At 57.2% G+C, this 17,816-nt stretch overlaps 1 protein-coding gene across 2 annotated transcripts; it reads right to left on the reverse strand.

The window, feature by feature from the left end:
• Nucleotides 1–1,935: 1,935 nt before the first annotated feature.
• On the reverse strand, nt 1,936–12,379 carry SYNPO (synaptopodin). Of its 2 annotated transcripts, none has more exons than XM_028106576.2 (2): nt 10,030–12,379; nt 1,936–4,782 (listed from the first exon to the last, which is right to left on the reverse strand). In XM_028106576.2, exons 1-2 carry the CDS (start codon nt 12,049–12,051, stop codon nt 4,105–4,107), a joined length of 2,700 nt encoding a protein of 899 aa, XP_027962377.1. In that variant the 5' UTR covers nt 12,052–12,379; the 3' UTR covers nt 1,936–4,104. The 2 variants fall into 2 exon arrangements, 1 of the variants encoding a protein (XP_027962377.1); XR_015768211.1 differs by having other exon boundaries at nt 4,699–4,782; nt 7,678–12,139.
• Between the last annotated feature and the right edge of the window lie 5,437 nt (nt 12,380–17,816).

The raw sequence follows: 17,816 nt of genomic DNA on the forward strand, positions 1-17,816 counted from the left end.
CCCCAGGGGAGACAGGTGCCCCGGCAGCAGGCCCTTGCAGACAGAAGGGCTTTCACACACACACACACACACACACACACACACACACACACACACACCCACCCCAGAGTCACCTGGAAATGCTGAGAGTCAGTTGCCAGTCGCTTGAGCTTGCTAATTGTATCCTTAGTGCCTAGAACGGGGCCTGATAGGAATTCAATAGATATTTGTTGAATGAATGGATGGATGGATGGATGCATGAATCAATGAATTTTCCCCTGATATCCTTGCTTGACTTATTCTTCTTTCCTCTTTTCTTTCCTGCCTTTCTTTCTTCCTTCTGCTCCCTCTCTCCCTCCCTCCCTCCACCTTCTCACACCGTCTGAGTCTCTATGGATGGAAGATAAATAAGGCAGGGCTCTGTCCTCAAGGAACTTAGCCAGGCCCAAGTCAGACCCGTAAATAAGCCTTTGCGATGCATGATGGGAAATACTCTGGGCGTACCCAGGGGAGGGTGCCACCAGCTCTGCCTGGGGGTGGGGTGGGGGATGGGGAAGGCGCTTCCCGGAGGTGACATTTGATCTGGGCCTGGAAGGCTAGTAGGAGTTCAGTGGGCAGAGGGGCATAGGCCCCTCTGTAACAATGCCAGGGGTCTGCAAGCAGAGCCAGAACTTGCCCGCAGAGCTGAGAGATGGGGCTGGACAGGTGGGCCAGATCACAGCAGGCTCTTCCAGAGGGAAGTATGCTTTAGAAAGGACTGCTGAAGCGTTTAAAGCGGTGGAATGGAGGGGTCACGTTGGCATTTTTCAACTATATCTCTGGGCTGCCAGGTGAAAAATGAGTTGGAGGGGGCCATACTGGAGGCAGGAAGATTTGACTGTGGTCAGGTGAGAGACGGAGAGCCTGCACAGGGGCAGGGATAGAGACCATGGAGAGCATGGAGGAGGGCCCGAGCAGCAGCAGCTGCGGAATCACCAGGTCCTGCTCTGAGATTAGATGTGGGGAGTGCAGGAAAGGCCACTGTGGCTTGAGTGACTGAGGAAGGTAAAGGGGGAACCAGTTTGGGGCGAGCGCGGCTACTCAGCTTAGCTTGGAATGAACTTGATTTGCGGTGTCAGGGATGGAAATCACCCAGTAGGCAGGGGGATGTTGTGCTCAGGAGGGGTTCTGGCTGAAGATAAAGACTGGGTCACTTGCAGGGAAGGGTGGGCTGGCAAGGATGCACTGGGTCCAGGGTGGGCAGCACCTGTACCCGTGTGCCAGGACAGAATGTCCAAGGGCCTGTTTCTGACATGCCCTTAGGAAGAAGCCGGGGCTCTGAGGACTCCAGGAGCTCCACGTTCTGCCCCTTAGGTTCCTGCCCCCAGCCTCTGCTGGGCCTGAGCTTTTAGAGAGGAAGGTGAGGGGTGTTCCCAGGGCAGGCTTGGCTTCGTCTGGGAGTGGGGCCACAGTCCCCTTCTCTGGACAAAGGACACCGCCATCAGGTGCGGCGCACTCCTGATAGTCTGGGTCCCGAGCTCACCTGGACCCAGATGGGACCTCTTATAGGGGCTTCTCCTGCTGCATGGAGCCCCATCCTACCATGAGGAACCCGCCCCACAGCCCTGGGCCCTGACCCAGCTTGGCCCTACCTGCTCCAGTGATAGTGGCTTGTGGTGAGGACCAGGGCAATACCACCTCACCCAGCTCACTCTGCACAGATAGGGAAGCTGAGGCTGGCTAAGCAGGGGGTTTACTCAGGGTCACCCAGCTGGTAGAAGACAGGATCAGGACCTCAACCCTGGGACCTCATCTATGGCCGTTCCGTTGTTCCCCGTCTCTCTCCATGGTTGCTACGCCCCAAGCTCCCATCCCACCTGTGTCAAACATTCTCGTCCCCGCAGAATCCCTTGGACTGTTCCTAGGGGAGAAGGGAGGGGCTTTAGACGAAGCTGAAAATGACACAGGAGGCAGAAGGACGCAGGAAGCATTTATTGAGGGCCAGAGATGAATTCTGCAGGAGGCAAGAGGCAGAACACAGGCAGTCTCTAGTGGGCTAGAAGGGGAGGATGGGGGGAGAAGGCAGTGACAGGAACAGCCAGGCAGAACTGCAGCTTTCCAGGGCTGCCTTCTGCTGGCTCTTTGGGGAAATGCAAGCAGAAGTGGATTTTCTATGCCACTGCATCAACCAGTGGCCTGATAGCGTCTCTTTTGTGAAAGGGGCCCTTAGCCCCCGTCTCCCATGCTACAAAGGAACCCTGAAGCAGATGGGGACTTCATCATTGACCGTCATCGACCAAGCAGGAACACTCCCTTATCTTCCCTCTGTCAGGGCCCGTGTTCCCAATCCTTAGGCCCTAGGCACCCTCTGGGATCACTCCTTAATTCCAAAGACCCCCATCTGACTCTCTCCCACCCCGACCCCAGCTTTCCCTAGCCCTCTGTGGGGGTTTCAGGTCTAACATCACCTGATGTTACCCACCTGGGTGGGTAAGTCTACCCCTAACCCCAAATCACACTCGGTCCCTCACCGTTAGCAACATCCTGGTATCCTTTCTCTTAATCTTTTATCCTACATCTCTTTGATCCTCAGTCAAGTCCAGTGCCCCATCCCCACCCTCCTCTGTGCTTAGTATCCTGAAGCTGACATTTTGAACCTCTAGAGGGCACCACCAGCCAACTTTGGAAGCTATAGAATTTAGCCGCATGTCCCTCCTGGGGATTGGAATGAGAACCACCCAGGTCTAAGGGACAGGCCAGAGTCTGCAGCCAGGCTCCTCAAGGTCACTGGGCACCAAGCACTAGCCAGGCCAGAGTGTAACAGGGAAGAGACGGGGCAGAACAGTGCCCACTCATCTGGGCATGGTATGGATACTGGGGCCTAAAACTGAACCATGGGGTATTTCCCAAGGAGCCAGAAACACAGGCAGACTCTAGTCTAACCCCTCCCTCACCCACCCATTCTCATCTGCCCCCAAATTCTGCCCAATTAATCCTCCACCACCATCTGCCTTCCTTCCTTCCTAACCCCATGCAATGCATTTCAGGACTGGAAGAGCCCTCAGAGGTCATCTGAGCCAATCCACTTCCTACTAGAATCTCCTCTATGCATCCTGGCTACTTCTTGAATACCTCCCATAACAAGGAACTCTTGCCTCCCCTTTTCCAAGTGGGCAATCTCAAACTCAGGGCCATTAGGTAAAGTCACAGGTGAGCAGATAGCTCCATATCAACTCTTCTTTCCCCAGCTCAGCGTTGAGCCTGGAACCTGCCATGAAAGGGCCGAGAAGAGAGAGATGGGTTGGAGCACCTACAGCATTCCTGGAGGCCCAAGTCCTGGGGCCGGGGCCATAAGTCAACCCCTTCCAGCTCTCCCCTCTGGCGGCAGATAAGTGGCCCTGACAGTCTGAGCTGGAGCGGGAAAAGCGTGAGAGGGACCTGGGAGGAGGAATCTTTCCACCTCTTGTCTCCTGAGGGGCCAGCGGGGCACCTTGAGCTGGCCTGGGAGACCTCTCTAAAGGTCACCATGGTAAAAATAGAGCTTGTCTGGGAAGGGGTGGCAAGCAGCTGCTCCTGCCTGGCTCTTGGTGCCAGGGAGGTGGATGGTCAAGCCAGGGCCCAGGCAGGGGACTGAGGCCTAGGATCTTGTGAACACACCCCCCTCATTTGCCAGACTCCAGAGAGCAGAGCCAGGAACGGAGGGAGGAGTGTGGAACCCTGAACCGGAGCGAGTCTAGGGGTCCATATACACAATACCCTGACTCTTTCAAGGCAGGTGTGTGTGGGTGCGTGTGTGCGTGTGGGTGAGTGTGTGCGTGTGTGCATTGATGGGGAGGGGAGGGGAAATTTAGACCTGTGAAGATGGCTTTGGTCCAAGTCTCATTAAATGGATGGGAAGGCTGAGGGGTGGGACAGAGGAAGGGTCTTGCCCAAGGCCACACAAGGGCTAGAACCCAAGCTTGGATCACTACCCCAGCCCCAAGCCCAGAGCACTCCTCCCCTTACCCCTTGTCCAAAGCGGCCAGACCTCACCCGCCCCCCCAACCCCTCCACCCCCGGACGTGGTGCTGGGATCCACCAAGCCCCACAACTCTTCTTCTGGCTCAGCCCTCCCGGGGTGGGGACGGAGGGGGAGCGGGGGAGGCTTTAGGTGGTGCAGGAGGTCTCGGCGGGGAGGCTGCCACGCTTGAGCCTCAGGCTGCCGTTCCACCCGCGGGGACAGATGTTGTAGCCGAGGATGCCGGGCGACTTAGCCCCGGAGTCCTCGGAGTCGAGGGACACGTCGGAGTCCGTGGGCGAGCGGCGGTAGGGGAAGGGCCTGGGCGTCGCGGGCAGCGGGCTCCGGGGGCTGGCGCAGGGCGAGGGCCCAGCGGGCAGCGGGCTCCGCGGGATCGGGGCGAACGTGGCCCCGGGGGCGGCGGCGGCGGCGGCAGCGGGGCCGGGCCGGGAGGGTTGCGGCGAACGCAGGCGCGGCGGCGGCGGCGGCGGCGCCCCGGGCGGAGAGAAGGGCCGCAGGCTCTCTGCGCCCGGCGGCCGCGGGGAGGCGCTCTTGCGCCGGGCCGCGTTGATGATGTTTCGCGCCAGGAGGGCCTGCAGCTGGCGGCTGGGAGGCCGCCCCTCGGCCTCGGGTCGCAGAGGGGATACGGAGCGTTCGCTCCACGAGGGAGACATGGGCGGCGGCGGCGGGAGCGGCGGGGGGCTGCTCATGCTGCTCCCCCGGCCCGGCTCCCACGGCCCCGGGCTCACCCAGCCGTCCAGGCTGCTGGGGGGCCGAGAGGCGCCCGGCGTCCAGGGCGGGGAGGTGGGCAGGCTCTCCCGGCGGTCCTGGGGAGAGAGCACAGAGGGCAGGGCAGGCGTTAGTGCTGGGGTCCTCTAGCCCGGGGTTTCGGGAGGGACTGCGTCTGCTTTGTCCTTGTACAGCGTCGGGAGGGCAGCGACCCGAGTCAGGGAAGTAGTGCCTGCAGTAAAACGCGGGGTGCTCCAGCTCTCAGCCCACATCCTCGGAAAAGCCCCTGCTGCCTGCTCCTGAGCTTAACAGGGAGGCAGGTGACTAGTGGTTAAGAACGCTCGCTTCCGAGACAGACCCGTCTGCTTACTGAACGAACTTGGGCAAGTTGTTTCAGCATCGGAAGCAACCGGAAGCCTCTGGGCTTCAGTTTCCTCCTCTGTGAAATGGGGGTGTAATAGCAGCACCTACTCGTTGGGGGCTGTTAGGATTAAATGAGATGACTCATGTAGAAGAACATTATATGGATTGAAAGATTCCCTGGAGGAGAGTAAGTGCTCAGTAGATGTTAGTTACCATAAAGAAATACTGGACGGATACACGTGAAACTAGCCAAAGTGGGTCTCTGTTAGGAAATGGGGCCAACAGGGCAAGGTATGCAGCCACAGGAGTGGGAATAAAGCTTTCATGTATTACTTTTTATATTAGTTTAGGTTTTTGAAAGATATGGATGTATTATCTATTTTAAAAATTTAAAACGAGGGTTCCCTGGGTGGCTTAGTCGGTTTGGCGTCTGCCTTCGGCTCAGGTCATGATCCTGGAGTCCTGGGGTCCTGGGATCCAGCCCAGCGTGGGGCTCCCTGCTCAGCAGGGAACCTGCTTCTCCTTCTCCCTCTGCTGCTCCCCCTGCTTATGCTCCCTCTCTCTCTCTCTCAATAAATAAAATCTTTAAAAATAAAAATGTAAAACAATAATATTGATCATTATTACTAAGCACTTAGGGAAAGGCCCTCTTAGCCCCAATCCCCTTGCCATGTTGCCATGGTCACCTCCTAATTTTTCCTTGCATACCCTGAGCAGAGAGGAAGTTCCCACTGACAGGTGGGAACACAGAAGGAAGTTGGGTCCTTGTGCCCTAGGCAGCACACTCTCCTGACTGGACCTCTTGCCAGCATGGGGTAGGGAGTGTGGCTTCGGTGAAGCCAAGTTGGTGAACATCTTCGAGGTGATAAAGCACTGCTCTGCTCTACACTACTGTACCTGTTTCCTACCTATTTAGGGATTTTCCAGTCCACAAATTTCCATGTCATCCTTTATGTCTCATTAGATCCTCACAACATGCTGATGAGGTAGCTGGCATTATCACACCCATTTTACAAGGATGAAAATGAAGTTCAGAGGTGTAAATAACTATCTGGTGTGTTCTGCCCCACGAGGATGTGTGTGTGTGTGTGTGTGTGTGTGTGTGTGTGTGTGTGTTGACTACCTCCTGCTCAAAGGCTACACCATGCTAAAGCAGTTTGGAGAACTGGTTTGAAAGTGCAGGGCTTGGGAATCATACCCAGCTTGTGTCTGCTAAACCGTCCAACTCTTCATCCAATCAGATTCCAGCAGTAAACCAGTCCACTCAGCCTTCAGTCCAATACAGATTCACCAGCAGTGATTCCTGAGTCCAGAACTAGCCAGTCCATTCAGCGTCTTCTACCCAGTCAACATCTAGAACCATTCATGAGATCCAGTCTTTCATCCATTCAGTAATCAGCCACAGTCAAGCCAGTCTGCCTCTCCTCCAATGAGAATCTGATTTCTCCCAATCAAAAGGAAGTAGTGAAGTGTTAGGTTTTCTCCCTACAAGGCAGCAGCTACTAGATGAGCTGACTCAGAATGGCATCCCTTAAACAGCAGTCCGGATAGGAGATTTTTCATGGGATGGTAATGCTGGAGGGACCCTTAGGGACCTCCTGGGGATATCCAAGACCCCAATCATCCATTTGAAAAGTTAAAGCTCAGCATAGGATCCACCCCTTTCACTCCAGGATCAGAATTGTGTATATGTGAGCCAGAGACCCTGGGAGCTGCTCTGTCTGTGACACATCCCAGGAAGCTTTCAGTCAGCCCAGCTGTGGGAAATGGGGCCAAGAGTTCATGATCCCAGCCCAGCAACAAGCATGGGGGCCCAAGGACCCGGGCTCTGCAGCCAGGAAAATGGCAGGCTGGGGCAGGAGGAGTTATGATACCTATCTGAAATCTCTAAGGGTTATCTCTGCCCTTGGTGGCCACGAGGGGAAGGCTAGGGCCAGCCAGTGGAAGGAGTAACAGAATTGACTTCCCAAGCCTGGGGTGGAATGTTGGGCACTGGTAAGCAGTTCCTCATCATTTGGAGGTGGGCCAGAGCGTGACCTCATCGGAACTGCCATGTCTGGGTACTGACTGTGTGTGTGCAGTGAGGGAGGTGGGGTGCACAATACAAAAAAGCTGTGAGAAATCAGGACTGTTCACTTTCTGACAAAGCTCTCAATGTCTTATATAAGCCAGAACTCCCTGGCAATGCACATGGGTGAAAATTCAGAAAGCAGCGCCTACTTACCCCAGCACCAGCCCCATTGCAGGGCACGTGCAGGGGGTGAAGACTTGGGCAGAACAGTCAGACAGGAATTGTCAAAGACCAAACGGAGCTAGCTCCCAGCTGGCCTTCTGCAACCCTTTCCTTGCATGGAAGGGAAACTGAGGCCCAGAGGTGAGAAGGGGTTGTCTAAGGTCACGCAAGGAGTCAGGTGCAGATCTGGGACTACAACCCACTTCTGATGCTTGATGGCAGTTTGTTCCTCTCCACCAGGGGCAGAAACTGTTTTCAGGAGCCCGGAGGTGACGAATATGGGAAATTGCCGGATGAAGATAACAGGGAGAGGGGGAGGGGGGCCTGAGGGAACCAGAAAGTATATGCTCTGGCTAAAGAGGCATTTACATTCCACTTATAAAGAATTCAAACAAACCTGGACTGTAAGGGTCTGTGGGTTTTCCCCATGCTCTCTAGCCTTTTTGGCCAAACTCTGGAAGAAGGAGAAAACAGAAGGATTTCCATAGGATTATGGATGGTTCCCTACGTGCTGGCCCAGGGAAGAGGGAGGGCAGCCCTTGTTTCCAGGCCACCACATCCCTGTACCCACGGCAGATCCAGACGCACAGCGGTCGCAAACAGCCCGCAGGGACACGCTACACGTTCAGCACAGTCACGGAGTCGTCGTCCCCCACTTCGCAGGCCAGAATCAGCGAGGAAGCGGGGAGAGCCCGGACCACCAACCAGGGAGCGAGGAAGAAAGAAAAAAGCAAGACAGATTTGAGGCTGAGTGTATTGAGAACAGGAGAGAAAACAAAGTTGGAGGACGAGTTCAGCCAGCCTGGCCACAGGAGCTGCAGGATGGAGGGTGGGCTCTTCCGTTGCTGGCCCTCAGGGGTCGAAGGGATCAGGGGTCTGGGGTAGGGGCCTCACTCTGTCCTGGGAGGGGCCTGGCATGAAGAAGCTGAGCTCACTTACGACTCCCCCACGCATGCCCCCAAGTTCCGGGCAGAATGAACTCACTAGGAAGGCACCCCCTGTTCCCATGGAGACGAGCCCAGAGCTCACGAAAACTGCAGGCTCAGCCCAGCATGGGCACCGCCTCCACCACCCCTCGCCCCGCTGGGGAGCCCAGAAATAGGGCTGGGGAAGAGAAAGTGGGTGGTGCTCGGCCCCCAGCCTTGGGAGGCTTCCATCTGAATTCTGCCTCTTGCGTCCGTATCCTCTCACACTCCCCCCTCCCCAAGCCTGGTTTGGGGGCTGCGTCACATCAAACATGTCAGAGGTGGTGAGGATCTCACACTACCTGACTCGGCACCCTCACTGTATGGGGAAACTGAGACCCAAGGAGACACAGGGAATTAATCTGTTAGAATCCAGATCTCTTAGATCCCAGGCTTTTCCTCCAAACCTTAAGGTCCCCTTCTCCGTCTCACTGCGCTGCTATGCTCCTGCCCTGGCCTCCTATGCGTCTACAGTCTCCAGGCCCTCCGGGCCTGTGCCCTCCCAGCCCGGGCTTCCGGTCCCCTGGCCTCCCGCAGCATCTCGTTCCAGCCACGCCCTCCCCAGGGGCACCCTCACAGACCTCTCAACTCCAGCGGTTCTATGGCAACAGCCTGTTGCCGCCCCCTTTCTCCCCCAGGGGACTGTCTTATCACTTCCAAGGCCTTTCTCCCGAAGCACCAGCCCTAACCCCTCAATCCTCACAGATGGTCACCACGAGAAGGGCAGTGACTGTATAGATGAGAAAACTGAGGCCCAGAAAGGGAAAGTGACTGGGCCAGACTCACCCAGCAAAAGGGAGGCTGGGACAGGGCCAGACCCCCTCTCCGGCCTCTCTCCCCGTTGGCCCCCTCCATCGCACAGACAGAGCTACTTTCACTGGGACAGATCTCGGGTGAGGCTGAAGCCCAACTGGCTGATGGGCCTCTCTCATGGCACGCCCACACCCGCACCTCCTTCTACGGGGCCCTCCTGCCCTCGGGGACTCCCTGGGACCTCGCACGCCCCAGGACATGGAGGGCCAGCCAGGTGGAACCGGGACCGAGGTCTGGTCCCCAAAGTGGAGCCAGGTGTTTGGAGAGGACAGGGAGGCAGGGCAGCAGAGGGGCAGGAAGGAAAGCGTCAGACAGCCGTGGCGGGCTGAGTCCTCATCCAGCGGAAGAGCCCGCGAGAGGAGAAAATGTGGCGGCCAAGGCGAAGCTCTCTGAAGCAGCGGAGAGGAAACGGTGTCCAGAAGGCAGAGGTGGAGGAGACAGACCAGTGCAGGTGAGAAGCCAGCGACAGGCAGAAGGATGCCAGGAGCTGGGGCGGCTGGGAAGGCGGACCCTTGGCTGGCTGGCTACACGGAGGCACTGGCTGGCTCTCTTTGTTCCAGAAGCCCATGTTGGGGTCCCCTCCTAGGCCATTCCCCAGCAAGACGCTGGCATCCCTACAGCTCACAAAGGCCCGAGGAAGCCCCCCAGCCTCACTTCGGCCTGCCGAGGGAGTTCTCTCTTCGTGACCCTCCCCCCCCAACCCAGTATGGGACGGCAGGTCCCTCAGACATGGAGTCTAATGACCCTTGTGGCAGCCACAGCCCAGAGAGCGGAGGTGACTTGGCCAGAGTCACAAAGCTAGCTGGTGGCAGCATCAGCCTTTGAGCCCCGAGGCCCCATACTCCTGACCCTCAGCTCGGTGCCACTTCCAGCCACATCTGCTCTCCATCCAGCCCTCAGAGAGGGGTTCCTGCCAGGCAGTGGGATCCCTGCAGGGTCCTTTACTTGAAGCAGAAGGAAGGCTTCCACACCTGAGCCTCGATCCCAGCATTCCGGGTGGAGAAGGAGGGCCTGGGGGCCTGCCTGGCACGGGGAGACCACGCCCTGGAGGGCGACACGGGGGAGAGATCACTGCTGTAGGTCGGGCTCACGGCTGTGGGCTGGAGGCCATCCTGGCCGGGGGAGGTGTAGAGGCCCGGTGAGGAGCGGGAGGGCCGAGGCAGGGCCGGGGACGCCGGGAGGGCCCCCTTGGGGAGGCTGGGCACCAGGTCCAGGGAGCTCGGCTTGGCAGGAGAGGCGGCTCTCGGTGAGGGCTTGACAGGCTCCTTGATGGGCGAGAGGACGAAGAGCGAGGGCCGCAGCTGGTAGGCCGGCTGCTTGGTGGGCTCGGGGCGCAGGACCCCGTTCTCAGGCAGGTAGCCGTGGTAGAGGGAGGCGGGCGGGGTCCGAGCTGGGCTCCGGGATGCCACTCGGAAGGCGCCAGGAGCATTGGTGGAATATTTCCAGGATGAAGGCAGGGACATGGTGGGCGAAGGGCAGCGGGCCAGTTCGGTGTGGCCCGAGGACTCGATGACGTACTTCTCCATCCGGGACTGGCGGCGGGCGTAGAGTTCAGCCCCCTTCCCGGAGGCCTCGGACAGGTTCTGGTTGGGCTTGGGCTTCGGCTTGGCCTGGATGCGCGGTGACTTGAGGCACGAGGCCCACTCCGGGAGGATCTCCTCGGCCGCCGCAGGGCTGGCCCTGTCCCGGGGTGCTGACTCCTGCTGAAAGTTGGAGGCCTCGGCCCCCAGCGCGAAGGGCTCGTCGTCCACGCCTGCCTCCCCCTGGTCCCTCTGCCTCCGCTTCTCATCGGCCGTCTGTACCAGATCCAGCAGGTCTGGATTCGGGGTCACCTTGGGCTTCTCCACGAAGGTGAACATGGATTTCCGGCTGCCCCTGCGGGCCATCGACTCCTCCAAGATGCCCGTCTTGCTGGCAGGAACTGCCTGGCCCTTCAGAGGAGAAGGCTTGGGGTCAGAGCTGGGGTAAAGGGCAGAGTAGGATGGGGGAGACTTAACCCGGGAAGCCAGGGGGGCCGTGGACAAGGTCTCGGCATAGGTGGGGGGTGGGGTGAAGTTCCCCAAGGGGCGTCTCTCCAAGGCAGGGCTTCGCTGTGCCACAGACCTCCTATCCACCATGGGGCTATGGGACATCACGTGTCTCTGTGGCCGAGGGCTCCTGTCTGCCATGCTGGGGGGCTGGGGAGCCAGGGCCTTCTCCCCGAGATGTCGTCTCTCTACCACGGGGCTCCGCTCCATCTGGCTGGTGCTCCCTGGCGCCTGGATCCCAAAGGGTCTGGCGGTCCTGTTGACCACTGATGGGGGCTTGGCCAGTGTGAAGTGGACCTCACTGTATAGCTTGGCGGGCGTGGGCGTGGCCGCCCACCCAGACGTCTCTTGTTCTGCTGACACCGCTGGGGCACTGGGCTGTACATCGATGAGCAGGGAGCTCGACATGAAATCTGGGGCTGGGGTCCCGGAGCTGGAGAGGGGAGTCGTTTCTTTGGAGAAGGTGTTGGTGGTGGTAGGTGGAGCTGACACCTTATCAATTAGGAGTGTGCTGGATCTCACCTCCGCAGCCGGCTCCGGGGGCTGCCCGCTGGAACACAGGGTGCCGGGTTTGGAATCTGACACCATGCCATTGGGAGGGAGCTGTGCCTCCGAGGGCTGCTGGCTGTTTGAAAGCGGCAGGCTCTGCGGGGTGACAGGTGCCGGGGGGTTCTGGTTGTTGTCTGCGGCCGGCAGGCTGTGGGTGCTGTTAGAGGCTGGCACGATGAGGGTGGCACTGAGTGAGGAAACGTTTTTGTTGACATCTGCAGCGGGGCTGTGGACCTCAGCCGTCGGCGGGCTTGCTGGGCTCTGCTGGGCTTCTCGGTTCTGGGACAGGTGCAGCCCGTTGGCCGTCAGCAGGGCTGCGTTCTCCTTCAAATAAACCACCAGGGGTACCTCCTCCTCCTCGCTGGCCACCTTCTCCAGGTGCCGCAGCAAGGGGTCCTTCTCCGAGCACCCCTCCATGCTGCGAGCAGGGACCCCTACGTCAGGGCTCTGGCCGTGGGTGTTCCTTGGAGGGCCTGGTTCAGGGAGTGAGGTGGGACTCAAGCTGAGCCCTGAGGCATAGCCTGTGGGGCTGGCAGGGGGCACTCTGAGGGACTCCTGGCTGGGCTTCTGTCCCCTCTGGCCGTGGTTCTCCAAGGTGAACTCGTTCACCCTCTGCCGCCGCCTGTTGAAGAGCTGGACGCCGCGGGAGCTGGAGCTGGGAGGGGTGGTCAGCTGGGCTGCGATCTGCTGGCTCCGGGCCTTCGCCTCTTTCAGATCTCTCTCAGTGAGGCTAGTGCTCGAGCCCAAGGCTGTAGAGAGGGACAGAGGTCCAGTTAGCAAATGGGAATGCTGAGCCACACGGGTACAGAGACAGACAGATGGCCACCGTGTCCCTCCTACCGATGATCTTTTCCTCTGGAATTTGATCTTTACTCGCTGTTTCCTGGAATCCCCTCTCCTCATAAAGATCCCTGACCCAACAATCATGGCCCAACTCAAATGCCACCACCTGTGTAAAACCTCCTCTGATTACCCTTTCTGGATAAACTGGCCCCTCATTTGGCTTCCCCTTGAAGGTTGTCAATACTGCACTTTCATCAAACTCAGCAAGAACACCTCATCCTAGCAGTAGAGGCCCACTATACCCTGACTCATCCCTTACCACCCTTCTCCACTCACTAGGCTGGTGGCATCCTTTCAGGATGAGGATGCCCAGGATGCCCTGCTGGCATCCTTTCAATTCCTCGAAAATGCCAAGTTTTTTCCTGCCCCAGGACCTTTACACTTGCTCTTTTCTCTGGTTGGAGTGATCTTTTCCCAGGTGGCATTCCATGTTGGTTCCTTCTTGCCATGTGGGACTCTCTGGAGGGAACTTCTTCTGTAATAAGTCCTCCCCCCTCCTATCCCATCTCTTTGTTTTATTTTCTTCATGGCATTCACCATAATTTGGAATTATCCTTTCCTAGTTTAGCATCAATCACCCCACCTAGAATATAAGCTCTAAGGGGGCAATAACCTTGTTTGACCTGGTCGTCATTCTGTTCCTGGCCTCTAGAATAGTGCTTGGCATAAAGTGGGCACTCAGTAGGCATTACTGAAGGCATGGATGAACCCCCAGGACATTTTCTGTGTGCCTGTCTTAGGGCCCTTTACACTTTCAAACTCACAGTGTGATCATTTGCTGGCACTAACACTTCCTCTTTTTAGAATAGGTAATGCATTCACATGGTCTAAAAATTCAAAAATTTAAAAAACCAAAAAGTATTCAGTAAAAAATGCCCCTCCACCCCTGAGCACCCCCACCACAGATCAGTAACAACTGCGACCAGTTTCTTCTTACTTTTATTTAAATAATCATTTTTAAATTCTCATATTTTAGTATCATGAGAGTAAGGCATTGGGCTAATTTCAGCAGCAACTATACTAGAACATTGCATTACTTGATTTTGTCCTCACAAGGACACTGGGAGACAAACATTGCCCATCTCTGTTTTACAGAAGTGGAAAATGAGGTCCAGAGGCTTTTAAGTAACTCATCCCCAGTGACACAGCAAAGAGCGGCAAGGTCGGGGTCAAAACCAGTTCTCTCTGGGTTCATAACCCATGCTCAAGTTGCCCACTTGTCCCAAAAGTTCCCTTTGGGATGTACAGGAGACAGAATCAGTGGTGGGGGGGGGGCCTCAGTCTAGGGCTGTGGAGTCTGGGGCCTGAGGTCGGTGATCAGGCTGGTGTCAGGCCCCTGTTAATCTGTAAGTTCACTGTAGGCAGCCACTTCTCTTTATATCCCCAGTGCCCAGCTGGTACGCCGTTGGTGCTCAATTTATGCTTATTGAACAATGAATGAACGAAAGGACCAGTGGACAGATGGATGAGATAGCCTGTGTCCACGGCTAACAGCTCAGTCAGTGGCTGGGAAAATTCTTTCCTCTGTCATCCTACCCCCACCCCTCTCTGCTGTGGGAAGCTAATTAGTTCTTGAGGAATCTGACCCTGCCCTCCCTCCTACCATGTCCTCATTAGCACTGGCCATGACATGCTGAATGGGTCTCCAGGGACAGTCTTTCCAGGCATCCTGCCAGCGAGGCTCAGAATTCATGGACTCCCAAAGCTGGAAGGGCCCTTACAAAGGAGCCATTTGACCACCATCCCCATTGTATAGATGAGGAAACTGAGGCCCAGAGAGTCACACTAGGGTTAGCAGGGAGGCCCACACAGAGCGGAAACTCTCTGGTCCCCACCTCCTCCTCCCCTCCTCCCATCAGGATCTGGCTTCCCACCCACATACAGCTGTGCCCACCTATCCAGAAGAGCCTGCCCCATGCACCCCGACACTTGTTCCCTCCTGGTAGGGCTCCTCTCCTGCCTGGATACCCCCTCTGTAAAAGATGAAGGATTTGTGAGTTTGGCCGGCTGCTGCCCGGGGGTGGGGTCTCAGGTAGGGGCGAGCTGGCCACACAGAAGGCACCTGAGAGGTTTGCTGGGCTCATGCAATGCTCGCCTTCTCTGCTCTGCTTAGAAACCGGGGACTCCTGGCCCGAATCTGGGCTCTGCTGTTTGCTGCTTGTGTGACCTTGGCAAGTCAGCACACCTCTCTGAGCCAGTTTCCTTAACTGAGGAGAAGTGATAAAAGCACTGCCGTTAGGGTTGAGAGGCTGCAATGAGGTCATGAATACCAGTAGGTGCGCATTGTCATGAGGCCCAGGGGACAGCGCAGAGGGCTCATGCTCCCCGGGGAGGAGCTACTCAGTGGTGACCCTACTCTATTCCCTGGAAGGGGTCAGAGCCTCTGCTGGCAAGGGAGATTCACTCCCAAGATCAGGATCCTGAGGGGGAATGTGACTCTCTTAAGGTCACACCGGCAGGGGATTTCAGCGTCATGGAGAGGCAGGGATTACTGCCCCAAACCACACAGCCTCAGCGTCTCAGGGATGGCTGCCACTGGGTCCGACTGCCCCCATAATTCCCGTGTCCCTAAGACCACACCCCTGAGTTACAAGCCTCTGTTTATACACCCCACTGACGGGGAGCTCCCTGCCCTAAAGAGCTGCCTTTCACTAATGAACGCTCCTTTGCTATAAAGTCACTCCTTACATTAACTCCCAACCTCTACTGCCACGTAGATAAAAAGCATTTTCTTTCCAACCCGAGAGCCCTGCAGAGATTCACAGACACAAATCACATCCCCCTGGGGCGTGGTCAGGATACACATCCGTCATCCCACCAGGGTTTCTTATGACACAGTTGCTAACATTGATTGAACATATTACCTTATTTAATTTCCACAACAACACTACGAAGCATGAACTATTATCCACTTTGTGGTGATGAGAAAACCAAGGCTCGGAGAGGTACAGTGAGTTGCCCAAGGTCACGGAGCCAGCAAGTAGTGGGGCTGGCTCCCCGCTGGCTCTGCACGACTCCAGAGAGCATCAGGCTTTCTGGGAAACACATTCCCACAGTGTAAGGCTCTCAGAAAGTCACTCAAGGGTTGAATAATCCAGACCTCCCAATGTCCCTGCACTTGCCTGTTTTTCTCCTTGCTTCTCTGCTTCCAGAGACTGGTTCTAAAGGCCATGGGTTTTGAAAATGCTCAAAATGTCAGAGCATGAAGGGCCCTCGGGGGCTAAGCAGGCCTGAGAGGCTGCATGAGGGAAAGAGTGGCAGAGTAGGCCTCGGGCCAGGACTCTGTCGGCTGACCCCCAGCTGGGCTTGGAACTCCCCCCCCCCCCCCCCCGCCACTGCTGTTCTGAGACAAGGGGAGAGGAGGGGAAAAGGCCAAGGGGTGAGAGAGCCCTGCCTCCGAGGGAGCTCCGGGGCCCCCACCCCCAGCCCACAGTGACTCCACGGAAAAGGAATCCGGCAGGAGGCTTGGGCAAGACCCTGCCAGCAATCCAGCCGATTTCTGCCACCCTGCACAAACAAAGCTGAGAGAAGGGGGGCTGGGCCAGCCACAGGCAACCCACAGTCCCACACTTCAGGGCACCAGGGGAGGTGGTTCTGCGCAACATCCTCCAGACTCAGGAATTGGTGCCCCTGGCCATGCCCCAGCCAGCCAGGACCAAGATGGTGCTCCTTGATGCCGAAGAAGCAGGAGGTGGCTGAGGGCCACCCGGGATACGTACCTTGACCGAGCCCCCCATCTGCATGGCTGGGGCCTGTGCCTGTGTAAGCCATAATGCCCCCTCTTTTCAGGGCGGGGTGCTGGCCCTTGAAAGAGCTGCTCTGGACAATGGATCAGGAGCTCTGAAGATAGGCATTCAAGAATGGAAGGAGTGAGGGCAGACACAAGGAAGAGCTGTCTGGGGTCAGGAGACCTGGGTCCAACAGGGGTAACTCCCTAAGCAGGCAGGGAGACAAGAAGCCCCAAGTTCAGCTGTCAGGGTGAGGACTACAATGGATGCTGCAATCGTGCAGGGGCCGCGCTGCGCCCTTTACACGCATCATCCCCCTCGGTTCTTCCCCCAAACTCCGAGAGGTCAGCACTATTATTCTCCCCAGTTTGCAAATTAAACTGGAGCTCAGAGAGACCTGTCCAAGGCCATACAACTTGCAAGTAGCAGAGCTGGGATGCAAAACCCTAAGTCTGGTTGCTGAGGCTCCTTTCTTAACCATTTTGCCTTCTAGACCCAGACTTTGGAGGGACGAACACCAAGGGAAGCTCCAGAGCTCTTGGACGAGGCTCTGCAGAACAGCCTGTTTCTTCGTCTCATGGCCCATGTCCCCAGCAGTGCCCTCTCCCCTCTCAGCTGCCTAGAACAACCCATGCATTCTTTCCCTTCTTCCTCTCAGGAGAAGAACTGATAGAACTCATTCTTACTACGGTAGAAATGACTGGTAGGAGATGAAAGCCCCGTGGAGTGGAAAGAGCATGGTATCAGGAGTCAGGAGAGCTGAGTTCCAGTTGTGCTTAGGCAAGGATAAGCCCTTTCTCCCACCCCAATCACCCCTGTAGGCAGTTTCCTGGTCTGCTGACCATCAGGCCTGTCTGGACGGAGGAGCTGAAGGAAGGAGGTGGGGCAGGGGAAGGGAGGCCAGAGCAGAAGTTCAGGACAGGGAGAGAATTCAAGGAAATGCTTCTTCACACGGCTGCCGTCAATGGGAGTGCCCAGGCCCCACGTAGGGTGGAGTGGGACAGGGAGCCAGCGGTGGGACTAGAGACTGGCTGGAGGCAGCCCATTGTGGCCGCCTGGGAGTCTTGGCAATGGGACAGGTAAACAGGCTGGGTAAACTGCCCCCCTGCCGGGGTCAGGAAGGAACCAATGGCTGGCCGCTGCACAACCTCTGGCTCGGCTGGGGGCAGGAAGATGAACTGGGCCTGAGTAATGGCCTGGCTGCCTTGCCATCCCCTGCCCCATATCCTCCCGGCTGCAAGGAGGAAATGACACAGCCTCCATTCCCTAGGGAGTTCTCCATCCACGCCAAAGTCCCAGGGAGCGCAACCTGACTGAATCTCAGCCGGCTGCCAGCCCTCCTCTCGGGAGGAGGATGCTTCACACTAAGGTGAGGAGGACTGCCAGGACATGGGCGATGCATAAGGACAGAAATGGGGAGCCCCAGACCTAGCTTCAGCCTTGCCGCTAACAGGCTGGCAGAAGTCATCACGTGCTTCTTCTCTTGATGCCCAGAGAGGAACTGAGACCAGAGAGGGAGGCCATATGCCCTAAGTCACACACCCCAAACCACAAAGGCACTGCCGCGCTTCCCTCTTACTCACTGCAGCTGGGTCCTCCCTGCCGCCCAGC

Source organism: Eumetopias jubatus, unplaced genomic scaffold (genome assembly GCF_037043125.1).
Source record: "Eumetopias jubatus isolate StellerSeaLion01/CBP00866 unplaced genomic scaffold, mEumJub1_p1.0 scaffold_5, whole genome shotgun sequence".
NCBI classification, from domain to species: domain Eukaryota; kingdom Metazoa; phylum Chordata; class Mammalia; order Carnivora; family Otariidae; genus Eumetopias; species Eumetopias jubatus.